This window comes from Trichoderma virens, assembly GCF_000170995.1.
Source record: "Trichoderma virens Gv29-8 chromosome Unknown TRIVIscaffold_90, whole genome shotgun sequence".
NCBI lineage: Eukaryota > Fungi > Ascomycota > Sordariomycetes > Hypocreales > Hypocreaceae > Trichoderma > Trichoderma virens.
Window position 1 is genome coordinate 394,626 of NW_014013659.1, and position 24,919 is coordinate 419,544.

The window sequence follows — 24,919 nt, forward strand, 5'->3', positions numbered from 1 at the left end:
ATGCTCAACCATCAATAAAGGATGGGTGCGGGTGCCAACGCAGAACTTGGGTGGCGCTATACTAGCAGCTGAGCTGTGCCGGCTAGCGGTGCAGGTTACAGGCACACAGCGCTACTGGCCAGCGCTACGCACTGCTACGGCAAAGGCTATAGGCCTAGTTCTGGGGTGTCTCGGAACATGCCAAGGGGTTGCCCCGTCAACCCCCACTCCCATGATGACTTGCACAACTACATTTACGCAGTACGAGCACATACCTGTAAGGTTTGCATACAAAACGTCACGCCTCGCATGCGACCTCTCTAATTAGCTTCCCGTCACCGCCAGCAGCCTCCGGTACCTCAGAACACGTCGGCGGCACACATAAAGCCGTCGTACCGCCCCTCTGAGGCCGGCCGTTTGCCTTCATTTCGTTACGATCCGCGTTCAAGGAAAGCAACATGAGGCAATCTGGCGAGGTCAGGTCGCGGAGGGCGTCGCCGCCGTCGCCATCCTACATGACGAAGGACGAGTTCGGTACGATGCACCGGGTGGATTGACCGATGGATCAGGCTGGTTGCTAATCTACAACTCTCGTGAGCAGCAAGCTACCTCGCAAACCTTCGAAGCAAGCCCGTGGTGAGGCCCGGTGGTGCCAGGCCGCCGCCTCCCAGCAACCGTCCGCAGGTAAACCGAAACAGTCTCAGTAACATTAGCTACGATGCGTCGACGACATCACAAGATACCGCCCATCATCTTGGCCACCAGCGATCTCAGTCGCACACGCCCAGCCTCATTGCCGGAAGTATGGCATCGACTCGCCTTTCCACCATTAGCTCCCGAAGCCGCGACTACTATCCCACCAGCCCAACACCGCCTCCGGTGAAGCCCGATACCGTTGTGCCTACGGCTAGCTATATGGAGCGAGGCCGGCGATGGATGGAAAGAGAGGAGGCATCATCTCTGCGAGATGCTATGGAAGAAATGGATCTCCGGGAGAGCAGAAAGGTTTCTCCTGATGCGGATCCTGCTGTCGAAGACGACGAGACTCGCATTTACAACGCTGCTCTCAACGAAGCCGCTGAGCTTGTATGGGAACACCAGCATGGAGTCAAACCCCGGCCACCCGAGGGTGCATACCGGTACCGACCGCACCTTAGAAAGGACAGCTACGCACATGCCCGGGCAGCTACTGTGGGGAAGGGAGAAGAGTCAATCGGCACGAACAAATTGAATAGGAACTCATACTCGACTAGTTCGTCGGAAGAAGAAAACGGCTCTCGACAAACCGGATCCCCCGAATCAAAGGCACGTGCCGACGAGTCACCAGCGAACAAGGCAAAGTCGTATGGAAATGTCGGCGGGCGGTTCACGGGCGGTCGACGCAGCAGCATGAAGAGGAATATCAGTGGAGAAGTCGAACGGCCCTTCTCTGGCGATCAGATATGGGAAGAGCCCGAAGCCCAGTCGGGCGAGGGACCCACGACAACGACCCCTCCCAGCGGTGATTCGCCCGTTTCACTGAATCCCAAGCCGTCCAATGCTATCGGTCGTGTCCCCTTCCCGCGCAATCAAGGAGAGACAAGCCCAACCAAGCGATTGGATCGGATAGAAATTCACAGGAACCCTCCGACTCGATCCCGCAACGCCCAATATCAAGTCAATACTCCCGTTTCCAACAGTCAGCAGCCCCCCGATGGGCAGCATCTGAATGGAGTCGAGATTCGCAGTCAGGATATCCGTGAAGCTACTAGCATGAGGCTGAAAGACCGCAGTTCTAAACTCCCGGAACCTACTGCAGTCAGCGACAGCCCTGGAAGGCCCATTGTAAGCTTCGATACGAACTGGAAAGCCCCGGAGGAGTCCTCGTCCACTGATGCCAGCTCAGGCCGACCAGACCCGACAACCCCAGCATCAAACCGCTACCGGTCCCAGTCCCAAACTCAATCCCAGCCCCAAACACCATCACGGCCTATGGAGATCCCTAGCATTGTTGTGGCGGAAGACCCTTCGCCGAGGCCACGGGCGCAGACGAGTGCGAGTGTGCCGTCCATCTCGATAGCGGAACCGGACGAAGCCCCAAAGAGGCCGACGCCCGCAATCAACGTCCCGTCCATTTCAGTCGATGAAGCGCCGGGTCGCCGCAGCATTCCCAGCATTTCAACCCCGAGGGACTCGCCTGTGAGAGGCTCGGTGAGAGGCTCGCGTCCCCTCCCAACACCAGGGGCTCGGCCTCAGGGCACGCGCGATCTACCGCAACCTCGAGGCCACTGGTCACCAGCCCCAAGTGCTGTTAGGCCAGCAGGAACGGTCTGTAACCAATGCGAGCGTCCCATTGAGGGAAAGTTTGTGGCACTGGCCGGGTCCCCTGAGCGCTTCCACCCTCACTGTTTCCGCTGCTACACTTGCGGCACCAGACTTGAAGCCATGGAGATCAGTCCAGAACCAGAAGCATCACGGGCTGAGCGTCTAGAGAGGATTCGGCGCCGCGCAGCGGGTGAGATATTGGATGAGAAACCCGGCATGACTATGGCGGAAGATGGAGACGAGCGCCTCCGCTTCTATTGCCATCTCGACTGGCACGAACTCTTTGCTCCACGCTGCAAGCACTGCACGACTCCCATCCTTGGGGAGCATATTGTCGCTCTTGGGGCGCACTGGCATTACGGACATTTTTTCTGTGCCGAGTGTGGCGATCCGTTTGAGCATGGCATGACGCACATTGAGAAGGACGGCTACGCTTGGTGCATCAACTGCCAGACAAAGCGAACAGAACGGCGTGCGCCCAAGTGCAAGATGTGCAAGACAGCCGTCATCGGCCAATATATCAAGGCGCTGGGGGGCGAGTGGCACGAGCACTGCTTCCGCTGCCATGAGTGCAAGGGAGGGTTCGACGATGGGCAGATTTTCCCCAAAGAGACTGCGACAGGCGCAATTATACTCTGCACCAAATGCCGGTCCAGGGAACTCAAATTCTAAAAATCATGCGACGATGCCATTAACGGATTTTTTTGCGTATTTCATTGTGAACAAGGCGTTTTTCTTTTTAACTCAAAGGGAGGACAGCACTAGGATGGGTAGCAAAGCATTTGGGATAATGGTGAACTAGGTAAAACCAGCTTACGGCTGTAATTGCACTTTGACCTCGTGTAAAAAAAAAACCATTTTCCACCTTTCCGAACCGATTCGCCGCTGCCGTATTTATGGAAGAGAGAAAGAAGGCAAGAAAGGATGGGAGGGCGTAAAAAGGTGCTTTTTAGCCCTTGTATCGAGTGTCGTAAAATAGCGGGTTCCCTCTCTGACTCTGACTCCGGCTCTCTCTCTCTGCTCTAATGTATTACACAAACCACGGTAGATAGTGTGTGGGATAGAATGCGACCCTAATTACCCAGCTCAGACGCACATGTCTCTCTCTTCTACCTTCTGTTTCTCTCCTCTCCGACTCGGTATCATCATCTTCTTTGTCTGCCCTTGGTCGTTGTGGCGTCATCCGAGCAAGCGCCCTCCGACCTGTTCTTGATGCACTTCGAGAGTGTCGCCATCTGCCATCTCGAGCTAACGCGTGGAAACAAGCAAATCAACACGTTAGTAACACTAGAAAAACACGGAAGAACAATGGAAAAGACTGGAGGGGGGGTAGGAGGGGAAACAAAGCATACCGCGTCCGGGGTATCCGTTGGCTGGACTCGCGTGCCGTCGAACAGGAAGCGCACCGAGTTAAGCGACTTTCCCTGACGCTCGCAAAAGGCCGTCATAAGCTTCTCGAGCTTGGTGCTGCGCTTGATTTTGAAGAAAACCTCGTTGTTGTTGTCGGTGACTTTGATGTTGAGGTGCTCGGTGTTAGGAGGAGGGTCCTGACGATCGGCGGGGGACTGGTTGTTGTCGTTTTCGGACATGGTTGCTGTGTGGTTTTGCGCGTGCGCGTTTGTGTCTTTTTAGAGATGCGGTTTTAGGGCTTCGCGATTTTGATTTCTTTGTTTTGCGTTTCGTGAGGGTGTATGTGGAAGAAGTAAAAGGAAGGTTTAGGCTGGGCGAAAAGTGATGTGACGGCAAGGCGATGAGGCGGCCTGATGTTTAAGCAGCGTATCTTGGGAAGAAGTGGGGAGCGAGGCGTCTGATTGGGCGGCTGAGGCATCTGAAAAAGGTACAGGCAGCAGGTACAGTATCTTGCGCCGCTGAGCTTGAGTGATTGTGCGCACGCTGGAGCGCTGAGGCTTTAGCGCTGTTGGAGCGGTGTTCAGGCGCCTAAGTGACTGCATGCTGGCGCTAAAAAGTTCACGGCTGCGGATGACATCAGTGACAAGAAACTTGCCCGTCTTGAACTCGCTTGGGATGGATGATTAATTCGGGACTTGGGCTTCTTTTTGCATCAATCGGAAAGTAGCGATATTTTATTTTGCCATTGAGAACTCGTCATCCATTTGTTGTCCGAATTCGAGAATATTTTTGGCCTATTGGTCCTTATCCAGTAATGGTTTGTTTTGAAAATCCCACCGCTTTGGCATCAGTATTTGCCAGCATGTATCATTTCAACAGCTGATCGCAAACACCGGTACTGCAGCCATCTCCCAAAGACGACGTTGAGGCGCGTCCGCCGTGTCATCCACGAGCAGTAAGTTCTCGCAATAGGTGTTAATCTGAACACTTGGGAGCTGACAAGAGGGACTTTACTCTCATTCGCAGTGTGCCATCCAGGGTAGGCAAAACACACCACAAATGGATATACACACAAAAAGAGGACGAGAGAGCTGAAATAACCCCAGATTGTCTCTCCAAGAACAATTACAACGAGGCTCGCTGCCAGAATGCCATCAAAGCGTTGTACGAATGCTGTGACGCCTTCTACCAGCGTTACGGCGATGACGCCACCTCTCCCAGCTGTCCAGCGCCGAAATTACTTCGTTTGAAGATTCAGCAGCAGAAAGAGGGCAAATGAAGACGCAGTAGGGCAAAGAGCGCGCCAGCTTCGCGACTACAGGGTGCTTCTTCAGCGCATTTAGACACGTGCAACGGCCTACGAGATACCTAGATAGATTGTACATGTACCATATCAAAGGCAGGGGAGGCGAGGAGAAGATATGTACGCTCATCGTATGGTGTGTCAACCAGTGTAGAGAATTTCAGGCAACTTAATGAGGAGCGATTTTTCTAGGCGATCGTTGAGCACGCAGGAGACCCTTATAGGACCTGAACAAGCATTGAACGCTTATTCCGAGACTCTAATACGAATGCCGATGACATTATGATGAAGAAGAAAAGAGAAAAAGAAAAAAAGAGCGTGACAAAAATTTGCAGTAGTAGTCGAATTCACGAGCGCACTGAGCCCCGTTTTGATGCATATTGCAGTATGCCGTAAAAGTTCCACCTTGGACCCTGCCCGTGAATTTAAGTGGCTAGTGGAGAGTACTTCCGTCCAGGCGTCTCAGAAGCCTGTATGCTATGTACACTCAACCAAAGACCTATCAGAGTCTAGCGCAGCCTTTAGCGTCCAGAAGCCGTTCGTGTGCAAGCTCAAGCGCGCCTTGAAGCAACAAAATATTGAGGTGCTGAATTTCTGCGCTGGCAAACCCACGATCTCGCCAGGCAACATAGCGAAGTCTTTCAGCCGACGAGGAGCATCTCGATTATTGCTACGACATCAACCTTCCACTGGAATATCAATTGCGACTTACGTCTGGGTTATGCGGCCGAGGCCAACGCCCTAAAAGTTCGGCACTTGGACGCCAGCCAGACTCTATTGGGTTCGTCCGGTTGGGACCTTTCGACGGCGAGATCGATAAATCGCAGGGCCCTGGACGTGTATTTCCCCCTATCCATCCTATTTAGCACCCCATAAGCACTGCGCGTGCGCGAATCGGAAATCAACATGGAGCAAGGGCTGTCGTTCGACCTCAATGTCGGCCCCGAGGTGGAAGAATTTGCCAACGCCCTTGACAACTGCCTCTCGCCATTCCTATCGCAAGAAGACAAACGAGCCCGAATCCTCGACCTCCCTCGGAAGTACTACGAAAATGCGGTCCGACGACTGCAGCAGGCGCGGCCGAAGAGAGCTCGCAGCGGTTACGAGGATGTAGATATGGATGCTGATGAGTTGGAGACAGCGGATGGAGAGGGCCTCTCTGGGGAAGCTGATGAGCTTAAGCAGCTGGAAAAAGAAGTGCAGACCTGGGACCTTATTCGACGACTACTACCGCTACGCTACGCAACGCCAGAATCAAAGGCAAACGATCGGCCATCAATAGAACTAGACACAAGCTCGACGCAGTCCGATTTGCTGCTAGAGTTTCTCCTTTCTGATCCTACAGCTCGGGAGCGCCATGCAGTCCTTCAGTGGCTTCAGAACAACGCGGCCGATGGCCCGGATATTGACGACCTGGCCCGAGATCTCCTGAAACAGGCCGACCGAGGGGACATTATTGCGCATGGCTGGCTTCACACGCGAGCAACGATTAAGCTGCGGAAGAATTTGACGGCGTGGAATGGATTGCTGGATCGCCAGCAGCCTAGAGTCATGGAATCTCATGTCAACAAGGATGGTGCTCCCCTGATTACGCAGTTGGATCCCGATGCCATCACTCGTCAGGGACGAAAGCTTGAGCCTGCCGACGAATACTTTGAGCGTGCCATTTGGCTTGGTTGTTTTGAACATCTTCGCCGTGGAAGTAGCCTGGAAGAACTGCGCGAGTGGTGTCAAGAGCGAACGGAAATGTGGCGGGCTGTTTCCATGTCTGCCATGCTTCTCTCTGAAGACGACCAAACTGCCCTGGCCGATGACTTGAAGCCCGAGTCTCTGGCTCTCTGGAGACGGATGTGCTTTGCCCTGGCTCGACAGGGGGGTTCAGATGATTACGAGCGTGCGGTGTATGGTTTGCTCTCGGGTGATATCACCAGCGTCGAGAAGATTGCCCGGAGATGGGACGACTTCCTCTTTGCCAACTACAACGCCCTTTTACGAACCCAGTTTGACACTTACGTCCTGAGCCGATGCCCACCAGATGTGAGCTCGACATTGACTCAGAATTTCCCCTCCTTCGACGCTGTTCAGTTCTTGGGAAAGCCACAGGGAGTTGAAAAGCGCCTCGTTCGCTCGCTCGAGTCGCAAGCCAGAATCCAAGATGAGGCGACGGAGCCTAGTAAAGCTCTGCAAGCCGCGTTTATTGCCAAGGATGTTGAGCGCCACTTGTACGAGCAAGGGCTCGTCATGATTGCGGATGCGAACGCAAATGGCAAATCTATCCTTCTGCCTTCTTCCGAGCCCATCAACTCTTCTGTTGTGAAAAAGAAGTATTTTAACCTGGATCAACATGATGGGCTTCGCATTGTATCACACGTCTATGTCCTCACAGCGCTGATGAAGAAATTCGGCGGTGCCCAGAAGAAGGTCTCCAACTTTTCACCACCACCCCAATTGACGTTTTCCCAGGAGAGTATCTTGGCAGGGTATACGGATTACTTGCGTCGTGCCGGTCTGCAGGAGCTCATCCCCCTGTATTGCTCAATACTAGAGGCACCAAGACAATATGACGTTCTGAGCTGGAACTTGATCCACGAGGAGGACCCCGAACAGCGCTTATTGCAGTTGAAGTTGATAAAGAAGGCTGGCATCGACGTCCTGAAGTTTGTAGACAGGCAGGTGATACTCTTTTACGAGGCATTGGGCAGCAAGGCTTCTCAGCAGGCTGCCTTTAGCATCATCAGCGACGGACCTTCAACACCACAGTTTGGGAAGCTGATAAAAGCAGACTTCTTTGGCTATGAGGAGGGCGTCGTGCAAAACGGTGATGATCATGTTATCCGTTCCTTGGAGTGGCTCTTAATGGTGGATGGAAAGTGGGCCGATGTCTTCTCTATGGGAACAAAGGTTTACAAGTTCTTCTTGCGTATGTAACTCGGTTGCGGTTCAGGTCTTGGACTGCGTGGCTAACAGTTTGACAGGTACCGGACGCCTCGGAGCTGCCCGACGGCTCTTTGAGAGGATTTCCTTCGAGAAGATTATCCAGGGGATCTCGGGACAGGAAGAGACTGACGACATTTGGTATGAGGATGTCGATTTTTGGGCCAAGCTGCTGGAGCGTAGTGAAGTCTCCAACATGACCCCTGAGAAGGTACAGGCCGAGGCACGGAAATTCCGCGGGCTTGAAGCTCTCGTCAAAGCTTTGGATGGCTTAGAGACAATTGCCTCCTTGATGCTTATCTCAACTGAGTATGTAACTGTCCGTTCTGCGGGATATATGACTGAGGTTTGCTGACGAGATTTAGGCTGTCACATGGAGATCGGGACTTTTGGGGTCCGGCGGGTGAGGCAATCAAGAACGTCAAAGATTACATGCGGCCCTTACTGAAGGGATGGCTACTGCCGGCGATCAAGAGTAAGTTGTTGGCTTTGATGTTTTATGTGTCTTTCATGTATGATTTGCTAATTAGGCTACTCTTATAGGCGGTGATTCCGAGCTACGGGATATTCGAGCTGCCTACCTGCCAGAGACCATCTTAGCGTATATTAGCGCTCTCCATTTCGCAGGCACCGGCTTGTCACGAGATAATCTATTAGAGTGCATGGAGCTCGCCGCCTTGGTGGCAGAGCGTGAGTCAGATCTGAAAGAAGTCTTCACAGAGGCTAAGCGCATGACGGAGCTTGTCGAGGCGTTTGCCGCCTGCAGCAAGGCGCTGGCCATTGCCACTGGAGAGAAGAGGCCGTCTGGATCTGGCAGCAAGAGGCAGCGGGAGATGGGATGGTCGCGAGATTTGTGGTCTGTCAAGACGGGATCGGGAGACGCGAGCGTCATTGGGCCTGCGTAGTGTATAGCATGTATGGGATTTTTTTTCCTTTTCGGTCAGCTGGGATGAATTAAGGATCATGGGATTTCTTTGTTTTTTTCTTGTCCTTGAATGTGGCTCTAGGTGTTGCACGGCATTTTAATAGGTGAGGGCTCTATTGGAAAAGGGGGGAGAGAGAAGAGAGATGAGATTGTGTGTGGGAAGATGTTGGACGGCTTATACACACAGGTTACATACCCACACAGATACTAGAAGCATCATGTAGCATTGTATTGTCTTGGATGGAGTGCTGTGTCTCGGATGTATCTTTTGTTTATGAAATCATGAAAGTATATCGATGGAGTGATACGCCACACCGTGAAGCCCAATGACGTCTGTAAATCCTATTAACTCGTTGGTTTGGTACTACCTAAAGTATATACTATTATTTGCTATTCGGCGGCAAGATATTTAAGCAATTTGGCTAGCTGTATAACCCGCCCATCCGCGAATATCCAATGATAACATGGACTTGGCATCTTTGACGGTGCATCCAGAAGGAGGAGATGAGCCCGCTATGCCAGTCATCCGTTATCAGCGGGGAGCAAGTCTTCCGAGAAATCGATTCCATCGAGTCCAAATATTTCGAATTCGATTCCATGAGGAGAGTAGATACGCTGCTCGTAACGAGTGTGTTGTTGTTCGAGCCTATCGTTTTACCACGCACTTTTGCATACTAACTTGCCCCTGATATCTAGGCGTGTCCCCCTCTGCATTCAGCATGCTCCAACGGAAACGAGCCGCCCGTGGACGCAAATTTCGCTACAACTGGTACGACGAAGACTCTCGGCGGCTTCTTGTGTCTTTAAATACGGCAGCCCACGTACGGCTTCACCTATGGCTATACGACGGAGTTTGGGACGCCTTGAGGGACATGGGAATCCGCCACGGCTGGACATCTATCGGAGCAACGATTTACTTCCACGGGGGTCTCTCTTCCGGCGAAGCGCCTGGACATAGCACCGTCGTCCATGATAGTGGCGGAGGGAGCAGTGGAGAGCCGGAATCATCTGGGGGACCTCGGCCACAACGATGCGGCCCCGGTGAATTTCCTACTCTCGTCGTTGAGTCTGGGTGTTGTCGGCCTTTGTCGATTATGCAGGCCAAGGCGAGGTGGTGGTTTAAAATATCAAACCACGATGTAAAGCTTGTGCTGCTAGCAAAGTATGACCAGAGGCAAGATATGATAACGATCGAAGAATGGGAAGAGATACCACGAGAGCCTCGTGAAGGAGCTACAACAACTCGCTGGGGACCTGAAGGGGTGCCCTCTTGCCAACAGGTAGTTACGATAACCAAGACCAGTGAAAATCCGTCAGTCTACCAGATATCTGGTGACTTGGTGCTGAGTTTTCAGCCCTTGTGTTTGAGGGAGCCGCGCGAAGGAGAGCGGGATGTAGTGATTCACGCCGACGACTTGCAAGATTATGCCAAGATGGTTTGGGGAAAGTGAATTTAGGACTAGATTGGAGACTCGGGGATGGTATTAATAGGGAAGGGCTATTCAGCACTCCAAGTTGGCTATCCAGCACCCCAGCGATTAAAAAGTGTTCCGAATGCCGTAACAACGCAGAGGAAGATCCTTTTCATCACTCGGTTCCTGGAGTATCTACTATTCTCGCTACTTTCTGCTATCGCTACTTTCTGCTACTACACTGGCCGCTTTGAATTTGAGAACGGGATGCTAATTAGCGAACCTGGGGTGCTGAATAGCCACTCCCTATTAATAAGGGAAGTGTATCAGAGTAAAATCCCGGAAGACGATTTCTAGTTTGTTAATAAGTTGTTAAAATATAACGGCACTAAATAAGATAATATTAGATGATTTATACGGTTTACATACACAGTATCTAGAGGGAGAAGACGAAACCCTGTCCCGCAATAATTAATCTGTAGAAGAAGCAAAGCTGCTGTTTAGGAGAACCAAGTTAGGTCTCCCCTGTTTGCCATTTTTCTTTTATTGCACCAGGAGGATGAAGAGCCATATCCCGATGTTGTGTATGTTCTTCATGAGGGAATAACGTGATTCTTGGAGTTTCTTTAAGTCTCGTCCATTTCCAGTCCTCTGGGTCTCGGCACTGTCCCACTTGATGGTAGGCAATCAATGTGATAGACCAGCCATTGATTAAGGGCTTTAATGTAACCTAATCTTCAAATTAGTTGATTCCATATATTACATACAGTGCCATTGGCGCCTACCTCTGTACCACTGCGTATCCTCTCATGATCCTCAGTACGCTCAACCGTAATAACGTAGTCAGTCAGGCACATAGTGCAGTATCCCGGCACCTCGTGACAAGCTTGGAAAGGCGACAACTCGTTTGACCCATCTCCCTCCGGCTTCATCAACTCCGGCATACGGCGAAAACGACCCCACGCTAAATGCTGGCAGATGCCAGACTGTCCCTTGTCAATCACATTCCGTAATGTAGCCGCTCTCCCTGTGAGCGAATGCGTGATACAGAGGAATAGTTCATCGCCAACAATCCTTGCAGATATCGTTTGTTGCCACGGTGGCCTACCATCCTCATTGGCAGCTACAGCGGAATGGGGAATACTTTCCAGAGGCAACCCTTTCGGGGAGCCATAGAAGTGACGGTTCATAATAAGACGCGCTTGGATATAGCTCCTATTATTGTATTAGGTGAATGGGGTCGGAGACGTCGGGCGACAGGATACGTACAGTCGGTAGAGGGATGAGTAGCTCGGCCTAAAGGTGTTCAGGATCTGGTAGTCATAGCACTTGTAGTCCCATGGATTTAGGTTATCCCATTGCTGCGAAAAGTGGTGGAGTTGGCGACAGACATGGCAGTAGAAGAACTTGTTGCCGAGGTCTTTCTCAAGTAGTAACAAAAGATGTCGCCGCGACTCATCGCCGAGGTTCACGGCGTCCCTATTACAAAGGAAGGACAGGGTTTTGCAGGTGAGCGAGAGCGCAACGAGGGATTCGGGAGATGAAGAGAGTTGATACGCAATCAATAAAATGATCTCGACCGGCAGCTTTAAAAGCGGTGGCAGAGGCGATTGCCCCAAGATGCAAGAAAGAAACTGGCCCATTGCTCAGATATATGGAGGTTGCCAGGTGGAAAGAATCGTGGGAGACATATAAACGCCTTGATATAATGGCATCAAGAGCCCTGCACGTGATGCCTTTGTCATAGTAAAAGCCAATACTTTGATGGCGTGCGCGGGATACGCCATTGTTTCTTTGTTTCTTTGTTTCTTTCTTTTTTTCTTCGTTGCTAGTATCGGACCCGCCAAATGGAAACCCAACTGACCATTATGGGAGAAGAGATTTGCCAGTGGTGAGAAGTAGGTGAAAGTACTCTAACCTTTGTAAACGATGTCTACTAGATGTAAATACCTCTGCCAAATCTAAATATGTCTACTAGGTAGATATAGATATCGCTACTAGCTCTGGATATCGCTACTAGATCCAAATACATCTGCTAGATATAGATATCCAAAATAGAATTAAATATGTCTACTAGATATGCGTAGCCATACCAAGAGCAGACATCGACATGCCCATAGCTACTGCGAGCTAGAATATCAATGCGACACATATAATCTCCGCTCTAACAGTGGTCGGGCATATCTCTGTAAGTACTCAACAGTCAAAACAACATATTCCTCTCCCTGAGGCGGACTCTTCAAAAGCAACAGTCTGAGATCCAATACCAACTCGCCACCAGTCACTCGATACACCTGCGGGTTTGCTTCAGTCTCGGAGATGGTAATTGTCTGTTGACAGGAGGCCACCCATTCTGCCTCTTCATCACCTGCATGTTCCCGCTGTCTCTCTTGCCACCTCTCCAGGACTACCGTATTTTGACTCTCGTCAAACTTTGCCAAGAGAACAATCTTGACATTGTGGTTCGAGACCTGAAACCACCATTCTGCCTTGGCTCGCATGCTGACTAAAGACCAAGAGCATCCAGCCTCGATCATGAGTGTAGGAAAGCGTCTATTTCGTTCTCCTAACGGCCAAATCGACGAGCTTGCACCTCCTGCGCTACCGTTGCCGCTGCAAGAATGGAATCCTTGACTGTAGCAGGTCACTCCTCCTGTGAGATTAAAGCTGTCACCCAGTCCCATACCATTAAGCCGATGGGCGATATCGAAACACAGATCTCTATGAAGCTGTTCGTGGGCTTGCGTGCGGATTGTCAACAGCATACACTGGGAAGACTCGAAATATTGAGAGATGTGGATTTGTTCCACTCGTACTTTTCATCTATTTTGTTAAAGTCCGTGAAAGGCACGTCTAGAAACTAGTAAGAAAAATGGGAAAGGCAATATAGAATGCAGGTAGGCACACTCGTTACTCGCAATATATTTCCTGGCTGGGAGTACTTTTCTCTGATTAAATCATCGACATTGGTGAATCTAATTGTCGGCACTGAACCAGCCGTTGCTCTGTCCTGATTCATCACGGATGGTGTGCTATATAACCAAGCTGAACCAGGTGCATATGATCAAAATACGGCTGACGATTCACTAGGATATCCTAGCTTTTCTGAGATAATATGGGGTATTAAATGACTTCTAAGGGGTGCAATATAGTTTATAAAGAGGACATTTAGTAAAATCTTGCATCATTAAGCATGATCTACTACCTAAATATGACGGCATCCCGTAGATAAATTGAAGCTTCCTACGTCAGTGGGTGCTTTTTTTCTTTTTTACCTGGCTACTTGTTCATATAGTTGAATCTACCTACCTAGGTGCCTAATGATTAAACTCTAGTACCTACCAACAGTCTCCTGGTAAGATGGAAATCTATCTTGCAATCTTATACTGTGTATTGATACATCTCAAAAGACGAGTACCTAGACGAGTGCTACATTAAACGGACTTAAACGGCATGTAGTACCAGGCCTGTAATGAGCAAAGCTAAGAAGTCAACTTCCCGCACGAATAACTTCATGTTCAAGGTAATTTTAGAGAGGGACAATGCACCTTGCCGGACGTTGTTTGCCATAACATTTATGTAGTTGAATTCAAATTATATACAGTTAATAAGTACCCCTCTAAGCCGGATACCCTTCCCGGCTTCTCTTAATCCATACCTGTTTTATCCACTGTACACTTAACGATAATACGTGAAAAATAAAAAACCCAGCCCAATAAAAAAAGTTATTTCAGACTCTCCCCTTAGGTGAACAGCGTGCAAGCGGTCGCGTTGAGCTGAGTGCAGTAAGTCATCTGGATGGGCATGGCGCTGACACCACGGGCAAGCAGACGCTCTCGGAACTCGTTCAAACGCGGCACAACGTCCAGCTGGCTGCGTTGCTGGCCGGTGGCAGGATCGGCATTGCCGGACCACCAAACCTCACCGGCGGCACTGGCACGGGGCCAGATGATGTTGTCCAGGTTGGCGGCGTCAATCATCTCGCTCCACACGGCAACCTCTCCTCCCAGGATGTTCTTGGCAGCGGATGCGGACACGCCCGTTGCAGGGTCGTGAGAGTAGATGAGCCTCCAGTTCTTGGTGGGTTGGCACCAGTCGTTGAATGGGTAGTAGGTGGTGTAAGAGTTTCCGGGAGGGAAGTTGACCCATTGACCACGGCCGCAGTCCAAGTACTATAAATGGGTAGTTCGTTAGCATCATCCAGACTATATCCCAGTTTCCAGATTCAAACTTACGTAGAAGTTGTAGTCGGTGTCAATGACCTTGTGGCCGCTCTCAGCCAGGTTCTTGACGGCATCGCCACCCAACCACGACTGGACAACGGTGTCGCTGCCAAGCGTCAGGTTCCAGGTGGTGACCATCTCCTCCCAGACAAATGGCGACAGGCCCGCGGCACGGACTTTGGAGTGAGCAAAGTTGATGAACTTTTGCAGCAGGGGCTGTAGCACAGCGGTATCGTTGCTCCTGATACGGGGGTCGAGCTCGGAGTCGTTGACGTTGAGCTCGTCACCACCAGTGTGGAAGTAGGAGCTGTAGGGCGAGATGCGAGGCAGAAGATCGTTGAACAGGGTGTCCAGGAAGCTGTACACCTTGGTGTTGTTCATGGAGAAGGCACCGCACGGTGGCTCGGCGCAGTAGTCCTGGTAAGGCATCTGTTCGTAGGCAACAATGAGATCGCTGTAAGCAAGCTCGATGACACCGATATGGCCAGGCATGTCAATTTCCGTAATGACCTCAACACCGCGGCTGACACCATACTGGAAAATGCTAGCAAGGTCCGAAGGAGTGTAGACGAGGCTTGGGTGGTAGGCACCGGCCTGGGACAGCTTAGGCAGCGAGGGGATCACCAGCGGCCATGACTGAGAGTCGGTGATGTGCAAGTGCAGGCGGTTAAGCTTGTTCCACGACATGGCGTCAATGGTCCTCTTGATGTCATCGATGGTCTGATAGTTACGAGCGAGATCGAGCATGATACCGCGGTGGGGATATTTGGGCGCATCTTGGATGGACACGGGTGCCTGGGTGGTGTAGTAGAAAGGTCCAGCAGAGTGCTTGTAGAAGAGCTGCGAGAAGGTCTCGAGGGCGTGCAGCACACCGGTAGAAGACTTGGCACTGATGTTGACCTGTCCATTCTTGGATACGGTCAAAGTGTACGACTCATCAACGTCTCCAGCGCGCGGCTTGAACGTCTGGGTAGTATCCTTTCCAGTCTGCTGGATTGCAATGCTCTGGATTCGGTTCTGGGGGGCCACCCTCGGCTCAAAGTTGCTGTTGCGCGGATGGAGCTTCCACGGCACATAGTTGGTTTGGAAAATGGATTGCAGAGTACGCGAGACAGCGCCCTGGACGATCTGCTTGCTGTCAAAGTGAGAGCTGGGGGGTGGGGTGTAGCCGATAGGGAGGATCTATTGTTAAAGCTTTAGTTCTCGAGGTCTCTCCATGGGCATCAAAGGATTGACATACCAGCTGTCCATTGTAAGTCACCTTGACAGCCTGGTCAATGAAGAGCACGCTGTCTCCGGTCGAGATCTTCTGGGGAATGGGCCACAGCGCATTTGCAGGGCTGAAAGCCAATGCGGCAATCGCGAGGATCGCCTTGGGAAGCATGATGAGCGATGGCAATAGCACTACTACGAGTAAAATTGATATGCTCCGTAGACCAGCAACAAGTCGACTCTTGGTGGAGATGCCGCCTTGCTAGCACAGCTTCTTCTCTCAGACACGGGGGCCAACCGAATATTTAAATAGCTGGCTGGCAGCACGGTTCTTTGAAGGGATGTGCGGATCTCTAAATCGGCATCCCTCCCCAAAAAGCAGAAACATTGTGCGCTAGGCTGGACCACGACCCTTGACACGCGACTGGCACGTCAAATTCAATGATCCAGAGGCCAATGCTACATGGCACCCGTGTAAGAGGCAGCTGATGCTTGTCCGGACCAGAACCCAGCGGCTCGGCAGGTCGGCAGCAGGGAGACTTGCTGCTGGACAGAAGCTGAGGCTGGGCATGTGCTCCCGGCTTGGAGGAGACCTCCCTGTTGATGGTGAAGCTGTGGCGTTCTGCCGGGGGCCGAGTTGACTTGGGTAACTTTTGAGGGCAACGTTACGTTAAGTCAACCTTTTTTTTTTGGTGGTGTTAATTGGACGCACCCCACGCCCGGCAACCAACAGCGAGCATCTCCTTCGCTAAGACTGCTTTTGTTTGCATCAAAGAATGCTTGGCAAGAGACGCCAATGGCAAAAAGAAAGGAAACGCAGCGACGATCAAGATGAAAGCTGATCAATTCAAGTCGGGTCAGTGCGAGTACGAGTACAAGTACATACCCGTCCATCAATCTGGCAACGGGTGCCTGCTAAGATTGGCAAGTCGGACAAAATAGTTGCAGTTGCAACACCCCTGCAAGTACAAAATACTCCGTACTCCGAATACCGCTGGCAACTTGAAACACAGACAATGATATCTGGACAGGGGTGGGATCTGACGAGAGATCAGGGCACTGGCTGGCACTCCTTGCCCCAGCATCAGTAGAGTGCTGCTGACAAAGCCCAGCGTTTAATCAGGTCCATCTTGTACATTGTACGGAGTACAGTAGCAGTCGAAGCTGATGGACCGATCGAGGCCAGGAGCTGAAGCTGCAGTGCTGTTGCATCCAGAGGTCATTCGATCCGTTACTGTATGCCGCCGAGAGTCGTGTCGCCATCGTGAGCGGGCAGAAAGGCCAAAGCCGCTCTTTTTCGCCGGCCGGGAAAACAGCTAGTGGCGCTGGATGCCGCAACGGCCCCGGGACTTTGTTTGTCTGTGGTCGCTAAAGCTGCTAGAGCTGCTAAAGCTGCTGCTGGGCCCTCTTTTGGTCTTTTGTGTGGTTGTAACGGCAAATGGTTGGAGAATCCCTGATTGCGATCATCATGCGGGGACGCCTCTCCACGGGCCGTTATCGCGAGCCAATCAGGAGCGGAACAAGCGTTAGTCCGGGGGCCGCCATTTGATGAGGAGTTAGTCTGCATCAGGAATCTGTCAATGGCCAGTTCATGGGCTGTTCGGTGGTTTGCCGGGTTATTTTGCGGGGCCTTGGACGAGGGCGGAAATTGAAGTCGAGGCCGCTGTTGCTTAGGTTGTGTGAAGCTGACGGATGGTGTTGCATTGCCAGTTGCAGCGACGATTCGGACTCTTGTGTGCTGGCCATCTTTATCGCCACCGTGCTAGGGCATCGAGTTAAATTACAGGTACCATCGCTCAGGGTGCTTCCTGGGACAAGAGTACTCATACTTGTACAGGTAATGTACTCTACCTTATGCTGGCATGGTGCCCTTGGCAGATTACCCAGTAATACCAAGATAAGTGCTAAATACAGAACATCAACTCACATTATTGGCCCTGAGCACTGTATGAAAATGGATCTATCAGTTGATCCAGTACTAGCAGCCCGGCCCTTGCGGAGCAGAGTTGCCCCGTACTTACAGTACAGCTATCATATCCCCTGTCTAGAGCGACGTTGGACAAAGGGTCCATATCATCGGCTACATTACAGTAACGATTTGATATCAATCTCTCTTTCCACACAAAGGCGCAATGATTAGAGTGATAAAGCGGTAGTACAACTTGGCTACTGCAGCACTGAACTGCTACCTCTACTATGGCCCACCGACCCTTGTATTACGTACCTGTTTGCAAAGAGCACTACTCGCACTAAGTCCATGTACTATCTCGTTACCTCCAGCAACTCAACACAATAATAACAGGCCGTACTCCGTACCCTTGGCATGATTGTAACCTCACCTCTCCAAGCCCCTCCTGTGGCGCGTAGTATGCAGGACATGCCGCTAAACTTGGGTGGCTATCCGACGATGCTTGATTCGCAAGTCTCCATATCAAATCATCCCTTTGACCATCTTGCTAGGTTACACTCCATAGCGCTGCTCAGACATGGGCATCTCCGGCGAAGCGGCATGTAACACTGGCTCGTGGTATCGCGTCGAGTCTAGATGGTCCTCATGTCCAATCTTTCACTAGGCCGTCAAGAAGCTAAACGCGATGATACATGATGCAAGCCTGCCTGATATGAATGCTTGCTTCTACGGCCAATCTCATTTGAAGTTGTCGCCAGGGATTCCTGGTAACTACTATATCTCATGACCAAGCGCATATACTTATTTCGAATCATCTCTCATCTGGAAGGCTATCCGGAAACATCCACTCACCCCACCAGGCTGAGCTTGGAGACGCGATAAAAGTACTTCTAACATGCTGTCTTGTAGGCCTTGAAGCTTAATGCGGTATGGCATACTACTGCATGGGAGAGTCCTGTGTTCCGCAGTTGGAATGTCTTGCGAGATGAGAGGTGGCAAGCACTAGCTGGCGTTTCATTATTTGTAGACTAATGCCCGCCTCTGTGACACAAACCGGCAAGCTATCGATAAAACACAGCTGTATGGATATGTAGTTAATACTGCATGTGCCTATCTGCAACTTGGTAGTACGCTGCTCCAGAGTACCTACCTAGTACCTATCCATCAGGGCATGGGCTGAGCTTAGCACCGAGAGCTTGGGAGCTTCCATTCTGACCAAACAATACAACAACGCATTGGCGAATGGAGCTATCGTTGCAATCACTAGCGAGAATAGCAGCTGCAAATCATGTATATATACAGTAGGTAGATCGTGATGAGCCCGTCTGCGCGGACTTGGAGACTGTGGGGAGAGCCGTAACCCCAGATTGCCGAATTAGAAGGGGGCAATTCCCAATACGAGGTACCCAGTACTTGGATGTATTGGCTCCGCAGAGACAACCAAGAGGTACCAGTATCTTAGCCTTTGTCAAAGCGTTGAACATCTTTAGTCACCGTATCTATAAAAGATGGGGAGAAGACAATGCCATTTCTCTTGGAAGAATATCTCAAAGAAGCGCTCGTCTTGTGTTGATACCTAGATAGATGTTTCATTGTTGTACTTTGGAGATGATGCTCCCAAAGCAGTACCTTTCACAATGATGCCGAAATGAAGCACGGGCTTTTGCTTTATCTGTATTCAATGATTTTCGTCAAGTACAGAAGCTGAAGCTGCCATGGACTACCTAATTTAGTAATGCAGAGTCGCAGGCTCCCACTGCCTTGGAAGAGGGCGCATGTTGGCACGTGAGAGTGCATTCTTTCAGGGGAAGAGCCCGATAATGTGATACAACGGAAACAGCCACGCGCAAAGCCCAACTCTGGTAAAGTGAACAGTCCGCCGCAGGAAACCAGAAATTTCTACGTGATTCACAATGAAATCAAAGCTTCTATAATTATCTTTTATAACTACTAGAGCCTCGTGGCCTCGACATGCTCAGCCACAGACACAGCGGATGACAAACCTTTTCGCCACCAGCGATATCGCGTCACGTGACATCATTTCGACCCATTCTTTCGAGTTGCCTAGCAGTCAAGAAGAACTTTGTGAACCTCATCTGCTACATGTGAGCCAGACCAGGCCGATTCTCGCCATTACAACATTCCCTCGCGATTACGCAAAGTCTTGCGATATTTCCACATTCATCCGCCTGTTTCCGGAGGCGCGCCACAATCGAGAAACACTCTGCCGCGCGATCCTCTCCTGCCGCCTAGATAAACGCGTCTCAGAAGCCGGACACGGGCAAAGAGCCTCCGCACTGGTCGTCCAGACACAACGATCCTTACCTCGACACCATGTCTATTGAGATTGGCCTTGGCACTCCGCTGGCGGACGCACTCAACGCTGCGATTCCGCCGAAGCTGGTTGAGGTTGGATGGGGCACAGGAGGCAGCGATGACTCCGCACTCGCCGAGTATATCATTCTGATGCTTGTCAATGGTAAGACGCAAGATCAGATTGCTGCTGAGCTGTCTGGAGATCTCCTAAATCTGCCGCTCGACGACCCTGTCGTTCACGAATTCTCCAAATGGCTGTTTGACCAGGTTCACATGCTCAACGCGCATGGCGGGCAAGGAAACGGCGGTGACTCCATGGGCGACTTCTCAGGCGATGCTGCAGGTGGAGATATGGATACTGATATGGGCTCTCACGGTGGACATGAACTGAACGCGTAAGCTTTTCCCCTTCTTGTTTGCATCAGTCGAAGCTGTGATGCTTCATCTGTGGTGTTGCTGGAGCTAACTGGAGCTTTTTTGCAGGCCCACCGGTCCCCGCTCAATGCGCAACGGCAACGGCAACCTTAGGGGAGGACGGGATAAGCGAATGTTTGGGCAAATGTCTAAAGCTATGGACCGATCACATGACAACGTGCTTCATCGAGTTCGCGGACAGGGGGGCAGTGGAAGAATCGATACACACGGGCGTGCCCCCCCAACTGGCCCACGCGGCGGTCGCGGCGGGATGATGCGGAATCAAAATAACAACCGAGGCATGCCGGTCGGCGCAATGGCTGGTGTTGCTGGCGGACCTGCGTTCCCGCAATGGGGGATGCAGGGCCAACCTAGTCAGATGGACGTCATGGCCATGCTAGAACAACAGAGCCAAATGATGTTGGAGCTGTCTCAGCAGATGATGAACAATGGAAACCGGGGCTTTAGCAATCAGCGACGAGGGAAGTCTCTATTTGAGAGGACCCAGGATCCTCGCCACAAGAATAACTTTCGCCGGGGCCAGGGTCAGGGTCAGGCTGACGCAAACGGAGAGGACTCGAACATGGAGACGGGTGCCGAAGGCGAGGATGTTGACATGGCAGGCAAGCGCGAGCCTCCGAACCCAGACGAGACTGTTTGCAAATACAACCTTCACTGCACCAACAAGGACTGCAAATTTGCGCATCAGTCTCCAGCAGCGCCCCCCGGAGTTTCTGTCGATGTCAACGATGTTTGCAGCTTCGGCGCCGCCTGCAAGAACCGCAAATGCGTCGGACGTCATCCCTCACCAGCCGCAAGACTTGCCCACCAGAGCGAACAGGACTGCAAGTTCTTCCCCAACTGTCAAAACCCTCGATGCCCGTTCAAGCACCCCTCAATGCCTCTCTGCCGCAACGGTGCGGACTGCTCTACACCCAACTGCAAATTTACACACGTCACGACAAAGTGCAAATACACCCCTTGTCTAAATCCCACCTGCCCCTTTGCCCACGAGGAAGGCCAGCAAGGAGGCTTCAAGGACAAGGTCTGGACACCAGGCCAGGGACAGGAGCATGTCAGCGAGAGAAAATTTGTGGATGAGAATGCTGAAGAGCAGCTGATTAAGCCGGAGACGGAAAACAAGGAAGAGATGGTCCAGGATCAAGAAATTATTGGTTAAAAGGAGGTCATGGGAGGGTTAAAACAAAAAAGAAAAAACCAAACAAAGGATGAGAAACTTCTCTGAATACCAGGCATCGCCCAAGTGATGCTTTTTTTCTACTTCGGTTGCTATAAAAGACGGCCGCTATAGCCCCCTGTATGACTTTTTGACTTTGGGCTTGGAGGACCTGTACGATTATGCTGGACGTATATGTTTCTTGTCACGTTGGCAGGGCATGGAAAGGCGTTTTTGGACTGGGAGACAAATGGGTTTTTACGTGCGTGGAGATTTATCACAAAGTTTTATACACGCCCTTGGTTGGCATTCTGAGGTAGCGGCTGGTTATTTTTCGGCCGTGGGCTCGAAACCACGAGAGCCTTGGTAGCGACGGATAATACCAGATACTTGTTTCTTTTCTGTCGCTGTTTAGAATGGATGTTCCAAACCTAATGGATGCATACTTGAGATTATGTGAGGCTGTAGTCTTGTGCCCTCTGTAGTGACATAGTAAAACTCGTCGGAGATCTGAGAATGGTGATGCACATTATCTATTCGCATAGTCACGACGAGCGATGCTCTCAAGTGCAATTGCTCTGATGCTGATAGTGTTTCCCTCACAAAGGTCCCTGAGTAAGGTAAAGACAATTAGCAAATGGAATATAGGTAGTTATATCAGAACAGAAAAAGTTAGATTGCACCTCAAACTCATAGATGAGCTTGCCGTGAAGCGAGAGGTGCAGCTTTCACTCCTCCATTCTTGTCCATAAAACGTGAAACTCGTCATCTTGAAGTGGCACAATATTTTCTTCTTCTCTCTACTACAACACAAGGAGATACCTAGTATGGATTACATACGGGAATCAGTCGTCCCCCCCACCTTGAATATCCCCTCTCCCTTCCCGCAAGAAGAACTTGTTTGTTTCCCTTTCCGCCCTTCCAAAACGCCGTACTATATGTAACGCATGCAAGCAAGCAAGCAAGCAGTCCGCAATAATCAAAACACAGACTGGTCATTTTCCCTTTCTCTCCCCCGTCTCCTTTCTCTATATTTCTCTTCCCTTTCGCTTTCTTTTGGTTTCAAATTCTAGGCCAAAACTGGAAAAAAAGAGGGAAAAGAGGTTCGGTTTGGTTTCATTCCTTCTCCTGAGAGTTTACTGCAGTCGGTTCAGTCGCTCCCTCTCAACCTCGTAGTTGAAGTCGAAGTAGCCCTTGTCGAAGTGGTGGACACGGACGTAACCGTCCTCACCTCCAGAGGCGTAGGAGCGGCCGGTAGGGTCAGCGGCAACGGTGTTGAGAGGACCGAAGTGGCCACGGACACGGCCAATCTCGTCTTCGAAGACCTTGTGGTAGAATCGAGCCTCGAATCTACCCTGGCGACCGGAAGTGGTGGTGACTTCCATGGCGGCCTGACCACCTCCGAGGATGACAAAGTCCTTCTTGGGGGTGATTGTGGCGCTGTTGAGAGGAGTGTCTGCAGGGTATGTCTTGAGAGTGGCGAGGTCGCGAGCAGAGATGAGCTGGTGACCATGTCAGCATTGAACATCATGTCAAGGGAGGATGTGGAAGAGGTTGTACCTTGGCGGTCTTGTCTCGGCAAGCAGTGATGAAGTAGGTCCTGTCGGGTGACCACTGCAGGTCGACGATGGGCTTGTCGAGCTCGTGGATAGGGACGTTGTCCAGCAGTTCACCGGTCTTAGCGTCGTACTGGCTGACACTGCCGTCCTCGTGGCCGGCGATGATGTACTTGCTGGCCTGGCTCCAGCCAGCAACGGTGGCCTTGCTCTCGTCGCAGACAATGGTCAGGGACTTCTCGTCGGTCTGCTCGGCGGTGATATCCGGGTTGATGTCGATAACGACGATGTTGCTGAGGTAGCCCATACGCTTCTCGGTGACACCAAGCAGCTTGGTACCGTCCTCGTTGAACTCGACACGCTTGACGGCGGTGGGGAACTCCCAAGTCTTGAGGCACTTGCCGGTCTTGACCTCCCACATGCGGATGGTGTTGTCGGCTGAGCCAGAGGCGATGTAGGTGGAGGTCGGGTCGACGTCAACGGTCCAGATGGCACCGACGTGGCCGTGGTAGGTGCCTAGACGCTCGCCATTGTGAGAGAACCAGACGCAGATCTGCTGGTCCTTTGCGACAGAGAAGATGAGGTCGCCGTCGAGGTTGTATCTGATGCGTAGCAAATTTTGGTCAGCTGAGGCTTCCTATTGGTGGTTGGAAAAAATAAGGGGAGTCGTAGTATCGTGAAGAGGAGGGGCTTGGGAGGATGGGAAGAGAAGAAGCTGTCGAAATTGCTTCTCTCCCTCGGCAGCGACGTACTTGATCTGGGTGAGAGCACGCTCGTGCCCGGCAAGAAGAATGGGTCTCATTTTGGCTGGTGATCCTGATGCTGGAAGGCTGAGGAAATAATCAGGGAGGAGGGGGGGTTATAATATGGGCCAGCACGAGGACGAGGTTGGAGATGGTGGTGCTTTGAAATTTTGGCGATAATTGTGCGTCTTGGTGGGGCTTGAAGTTGTGGCGCGGGGAGTCATTGGTGGCGTGACCCAAAGAGGAAGATTTGGCGGGTGAGTAAGAGCTCAAGCGTGTGAATCTTAGCTCCATCCCTTGATTTGCACCCGCCAAGAACGGGGCTTCATCTGCCTGCATGTACTAAACAGTAAACCTACGCAACACTCCAAGAAGCAGACTCGTTAAGGGCTTCGGCAATTAGTTGATCTGAAACCCATGTGCAGCTATATTTACTATTCTATGGTTCAACTTTGCAATATAGATGAGGTTTGTGGCTTGCTTCATCGTCTCTTTTTTTGTAGGATTTGCAAGTGAGTCACGCTCGATGTTGAGTCACCTCCAGCCATCCAAACCAAGCATTAGAGCCAGACAAGTCAACTCATTGATACCGCCAGAGGACAAGCAGTTGCTATTCACAAGCCAATTGTAAAGCATCGGCATTCATGACATCAATCTAGACAAGCTGAGGCTCTTCTTCTGCCAATTCTCTTGTCTCCCTTGATCAGCTCCTAGACTGAGGCGATGAAATGATGTGCTTGTCCATGACGTACAATAAGACAGCAGGATAATCCTTACCTTTCATACGAAATTCGGACAAATCGCATTCACTATATTCACGTCGAGATTGTCCGAGGAGGAGAGGAACGCTGTGAGTATAGGGTATCATGTAACCGTCCCATTCCTCTTTAACCAGGCAAGTGGTTAAGCTTGAATGAACGTACAAGGCCACCAAGCAACGCAACATGTCAATTCGGCAGCTGATTTTACAGATCCCCTTGCATCTTCGACCTGCTGACGGCTGAATTTCATCTATGAAACCGCATTTGGCGCCATGAATACCCCGACGGTCGATTTTCCATCAAAGTAAGATCGGTATTGAAGATGCCATTCGATCTAGTCAGACCGCTCTATCAGATAAGAAGAGCAAACGCAATTTGATTACGAAACTGAAGCCGCCAAG

At 51.2% G+C, this 24,919-nt stretch overlaps 11 protein-coding genes across 11 annotated transcripts; 5 read left to right on the plus strand and 6 right to left on the minus strand.

The window, feature by feature from the left end:
* Positions 1-461: 461 nt before the first annotated feature.
* Positions 462-2,949, plus strand: TRIVIDRAFT_132843 (uncharacterized protein; the record flags this gene model as incomplete). The annotated part of the gene is made up of 2 exons (XM_014095209.1): positions 462-513; positions 581-2,949. Coding segments are annotated over 2 exons (2,421 nt in total), but the record flags the coding sequence as incomplete, so codon positions are not given.
* A 301-nt stretch (positions 2,950-3,250) lies between these two features.
* On the minus strand, positions 3,251-3,872 carry TRIVIDRAFT_80384 (uncharacterized protein; the record flags this gene model as incomplete). Its single annotated transcript, XM_014095210.1, has 2 exons — positions 3,251-3,531; positions 3,636-3,872. The coding sequence occupies 2 exons, from the start codon at positions 3,870-3,872 to the stop codon at positions 3,463-3,465; spliced, it is 306 nt and encodes a 101-aa protein (XP_013950685.1).
* Positions 3,873-4,552: 680 nt separating this feature from the next.
* On the plus strand, positions 4,553-5,192 carry TRIVIDRAFT_183782 (uncharacterized protein; the record flags this gene model as incomplete). Its single annotated transcript, XM_014095211.1, has 2 exons — positions 4,553-4,592; positions 4,725-5,192. Coding segments are annotated over 2 exons (228 nt in total), but the record flags the coding sequence as incomplete, so codon positions are not given.
* Positions 5,193-5,842: 650 nt separating this feature from the next.
* On the plus strand, positions 5,843-8,847 carry TRIVIDRAFT_80383 (uncharacterized protein; the record flags this gene model as incomplete). The annotated part of the gene is made up of 4 exons (XM_014095212.1): positions 5,843-7,856; positions 7,912-8,179; positions 8,236-8,345; positions 8,414-8,847. 4 exons carry the CDS (start codon positions 5,843-5,845, stop codon positions 8,773-8,775), a joined length of 2,754 nt encoding a protein of 917 aa, XP_013950687.1.
* Positions 8,848-9,299: 452 nt separating this feature from the next.
* TRIVIDRAFT_65753 (uncharacterized protein) lies at positions 9,300-10,246 on the plus strand (the record flags this gene model as incomplete). Its single annotated transcript, XM_014095213.1, has 2 exons — positions 9,300-9,423; positions 9,492-10,246. The coding sequence occupies 2 exons, from the start codon at positions 9,300-9,302 to the stop codon at positions 10,244-10,246; spliced, it is 879 nt and encodes a 292-aa protein (XP_013950688.1).
* A 475-nt stretch (positions 10,247-10,721) lies between these two features.
* On the minus strand, positions 10,722-11,850 carry TRIVIDRAFT_206095 (uncharacterized protein; the record flags this gene model as incomplete). Its single annotated transcript, XM_014095214.1, has 3 exons — positions 10,722-10,937; positions 10,975-11,422; positions 11,477-11,850. 3 exons carry the CDS (start codon positions 11,848-11,850, stop codon positions 10,722-10,724), a joined length of 1,038 nt encoding a protein of 345 aa, XP_013950689.1.
* Positions 11,851-12,345: 495 nt separating this feature from the next.
* TRIVIDRAFT_162346 (uncharacterized protein) lies at positions 12,346-13,026 on the minus strand (the record flags this gene model as incomplete). Its single annotated transcript, XM_014095215.1, has 1 exon — positions 12,346-13,026. A coding segment is annotated over one exon (681 nt), but the record flags the coding sequence as incomplete, so codon positions are not given.
* A 742-nt stretch (positions 13,027-13,768) lies between these two features.
* On the minus strand, positions 13,769-15,893 carry NAG1 (glycoside hydrolase family 20 protein; the record flags this gene model as incomplete). The annotated part of the gene is made up of 3 exons (XM_014095216.1): positions 13,769-14,379; positions 14,443-15,612; positions 15,671-15,893. The coding sequence occupies 3 exons, from the start codon at positions 15,812-15,814 to the stop codon at positions 13,951-13,953; spliced, it is 1,743 nt and encodes a 580-aa protein (XP_013950691.1).
* Positions 15,894-16,873: 980 nt separating this feature from the next.
* TRIVIDRAFT_65750 (uncharacterized protein) lies at positions 16,874-17,714 on the minus strand (the record flags this gene model as incomplete). The annotated part of the gene is made up of 3 exons (XM_014095217.1): positions 16,874-17,404; positions 17,570-17,602; positions 17,664-17,714. 3 exons carry the CDS (start codon positions 17,712-17,714, stop codon positions 16,874-16,876), a joined length of 615 nt encoding a protein of 204 aa, XP_013950692.1.
* Positions 17,715-20,756: 3,042 nt separating this feature from the next.
* Positions 20,757-21,891, plus strand: TRIVIDRAFT_216985 (uncharacterized protein; the record flags this gene model as incomplete). The annotated part of the gene is made up of 1 exon (XM_014095218.1): positions 20,757-21,891. The coding sequence occupies one exon, from the start codon at positions 20,865-20,867 to the stop codon at positions 21,459-21,461; it is 597 nt and encodes a 198-aa protein (XP_013950693.1).
* A 336-nt stretch (positions 21,892-22,227) lies between these two features.
* TRIVIDRAFT_82783 (uncharacterized protein) lies at positions 22,228-23,864 on the minus strand (the record flags this gene model as incomplete). Its single annotated transcript, XM_014095219.1, has 3 exons — positions 22,228-22,960; positions 23,019-23,616; positions 23,767-23,864. The coding sequence occupies 3 exons, from the start codon at positions 23,814-23,816 to the stop codon at positions 22,595-22,597; spliced, it is 1,014 nt and encodes a 337-aa protein (XP_013950694.1).
* Between the last annotated feature and the right edge of the window lie 1,055 nt (positions 23,865-24,919).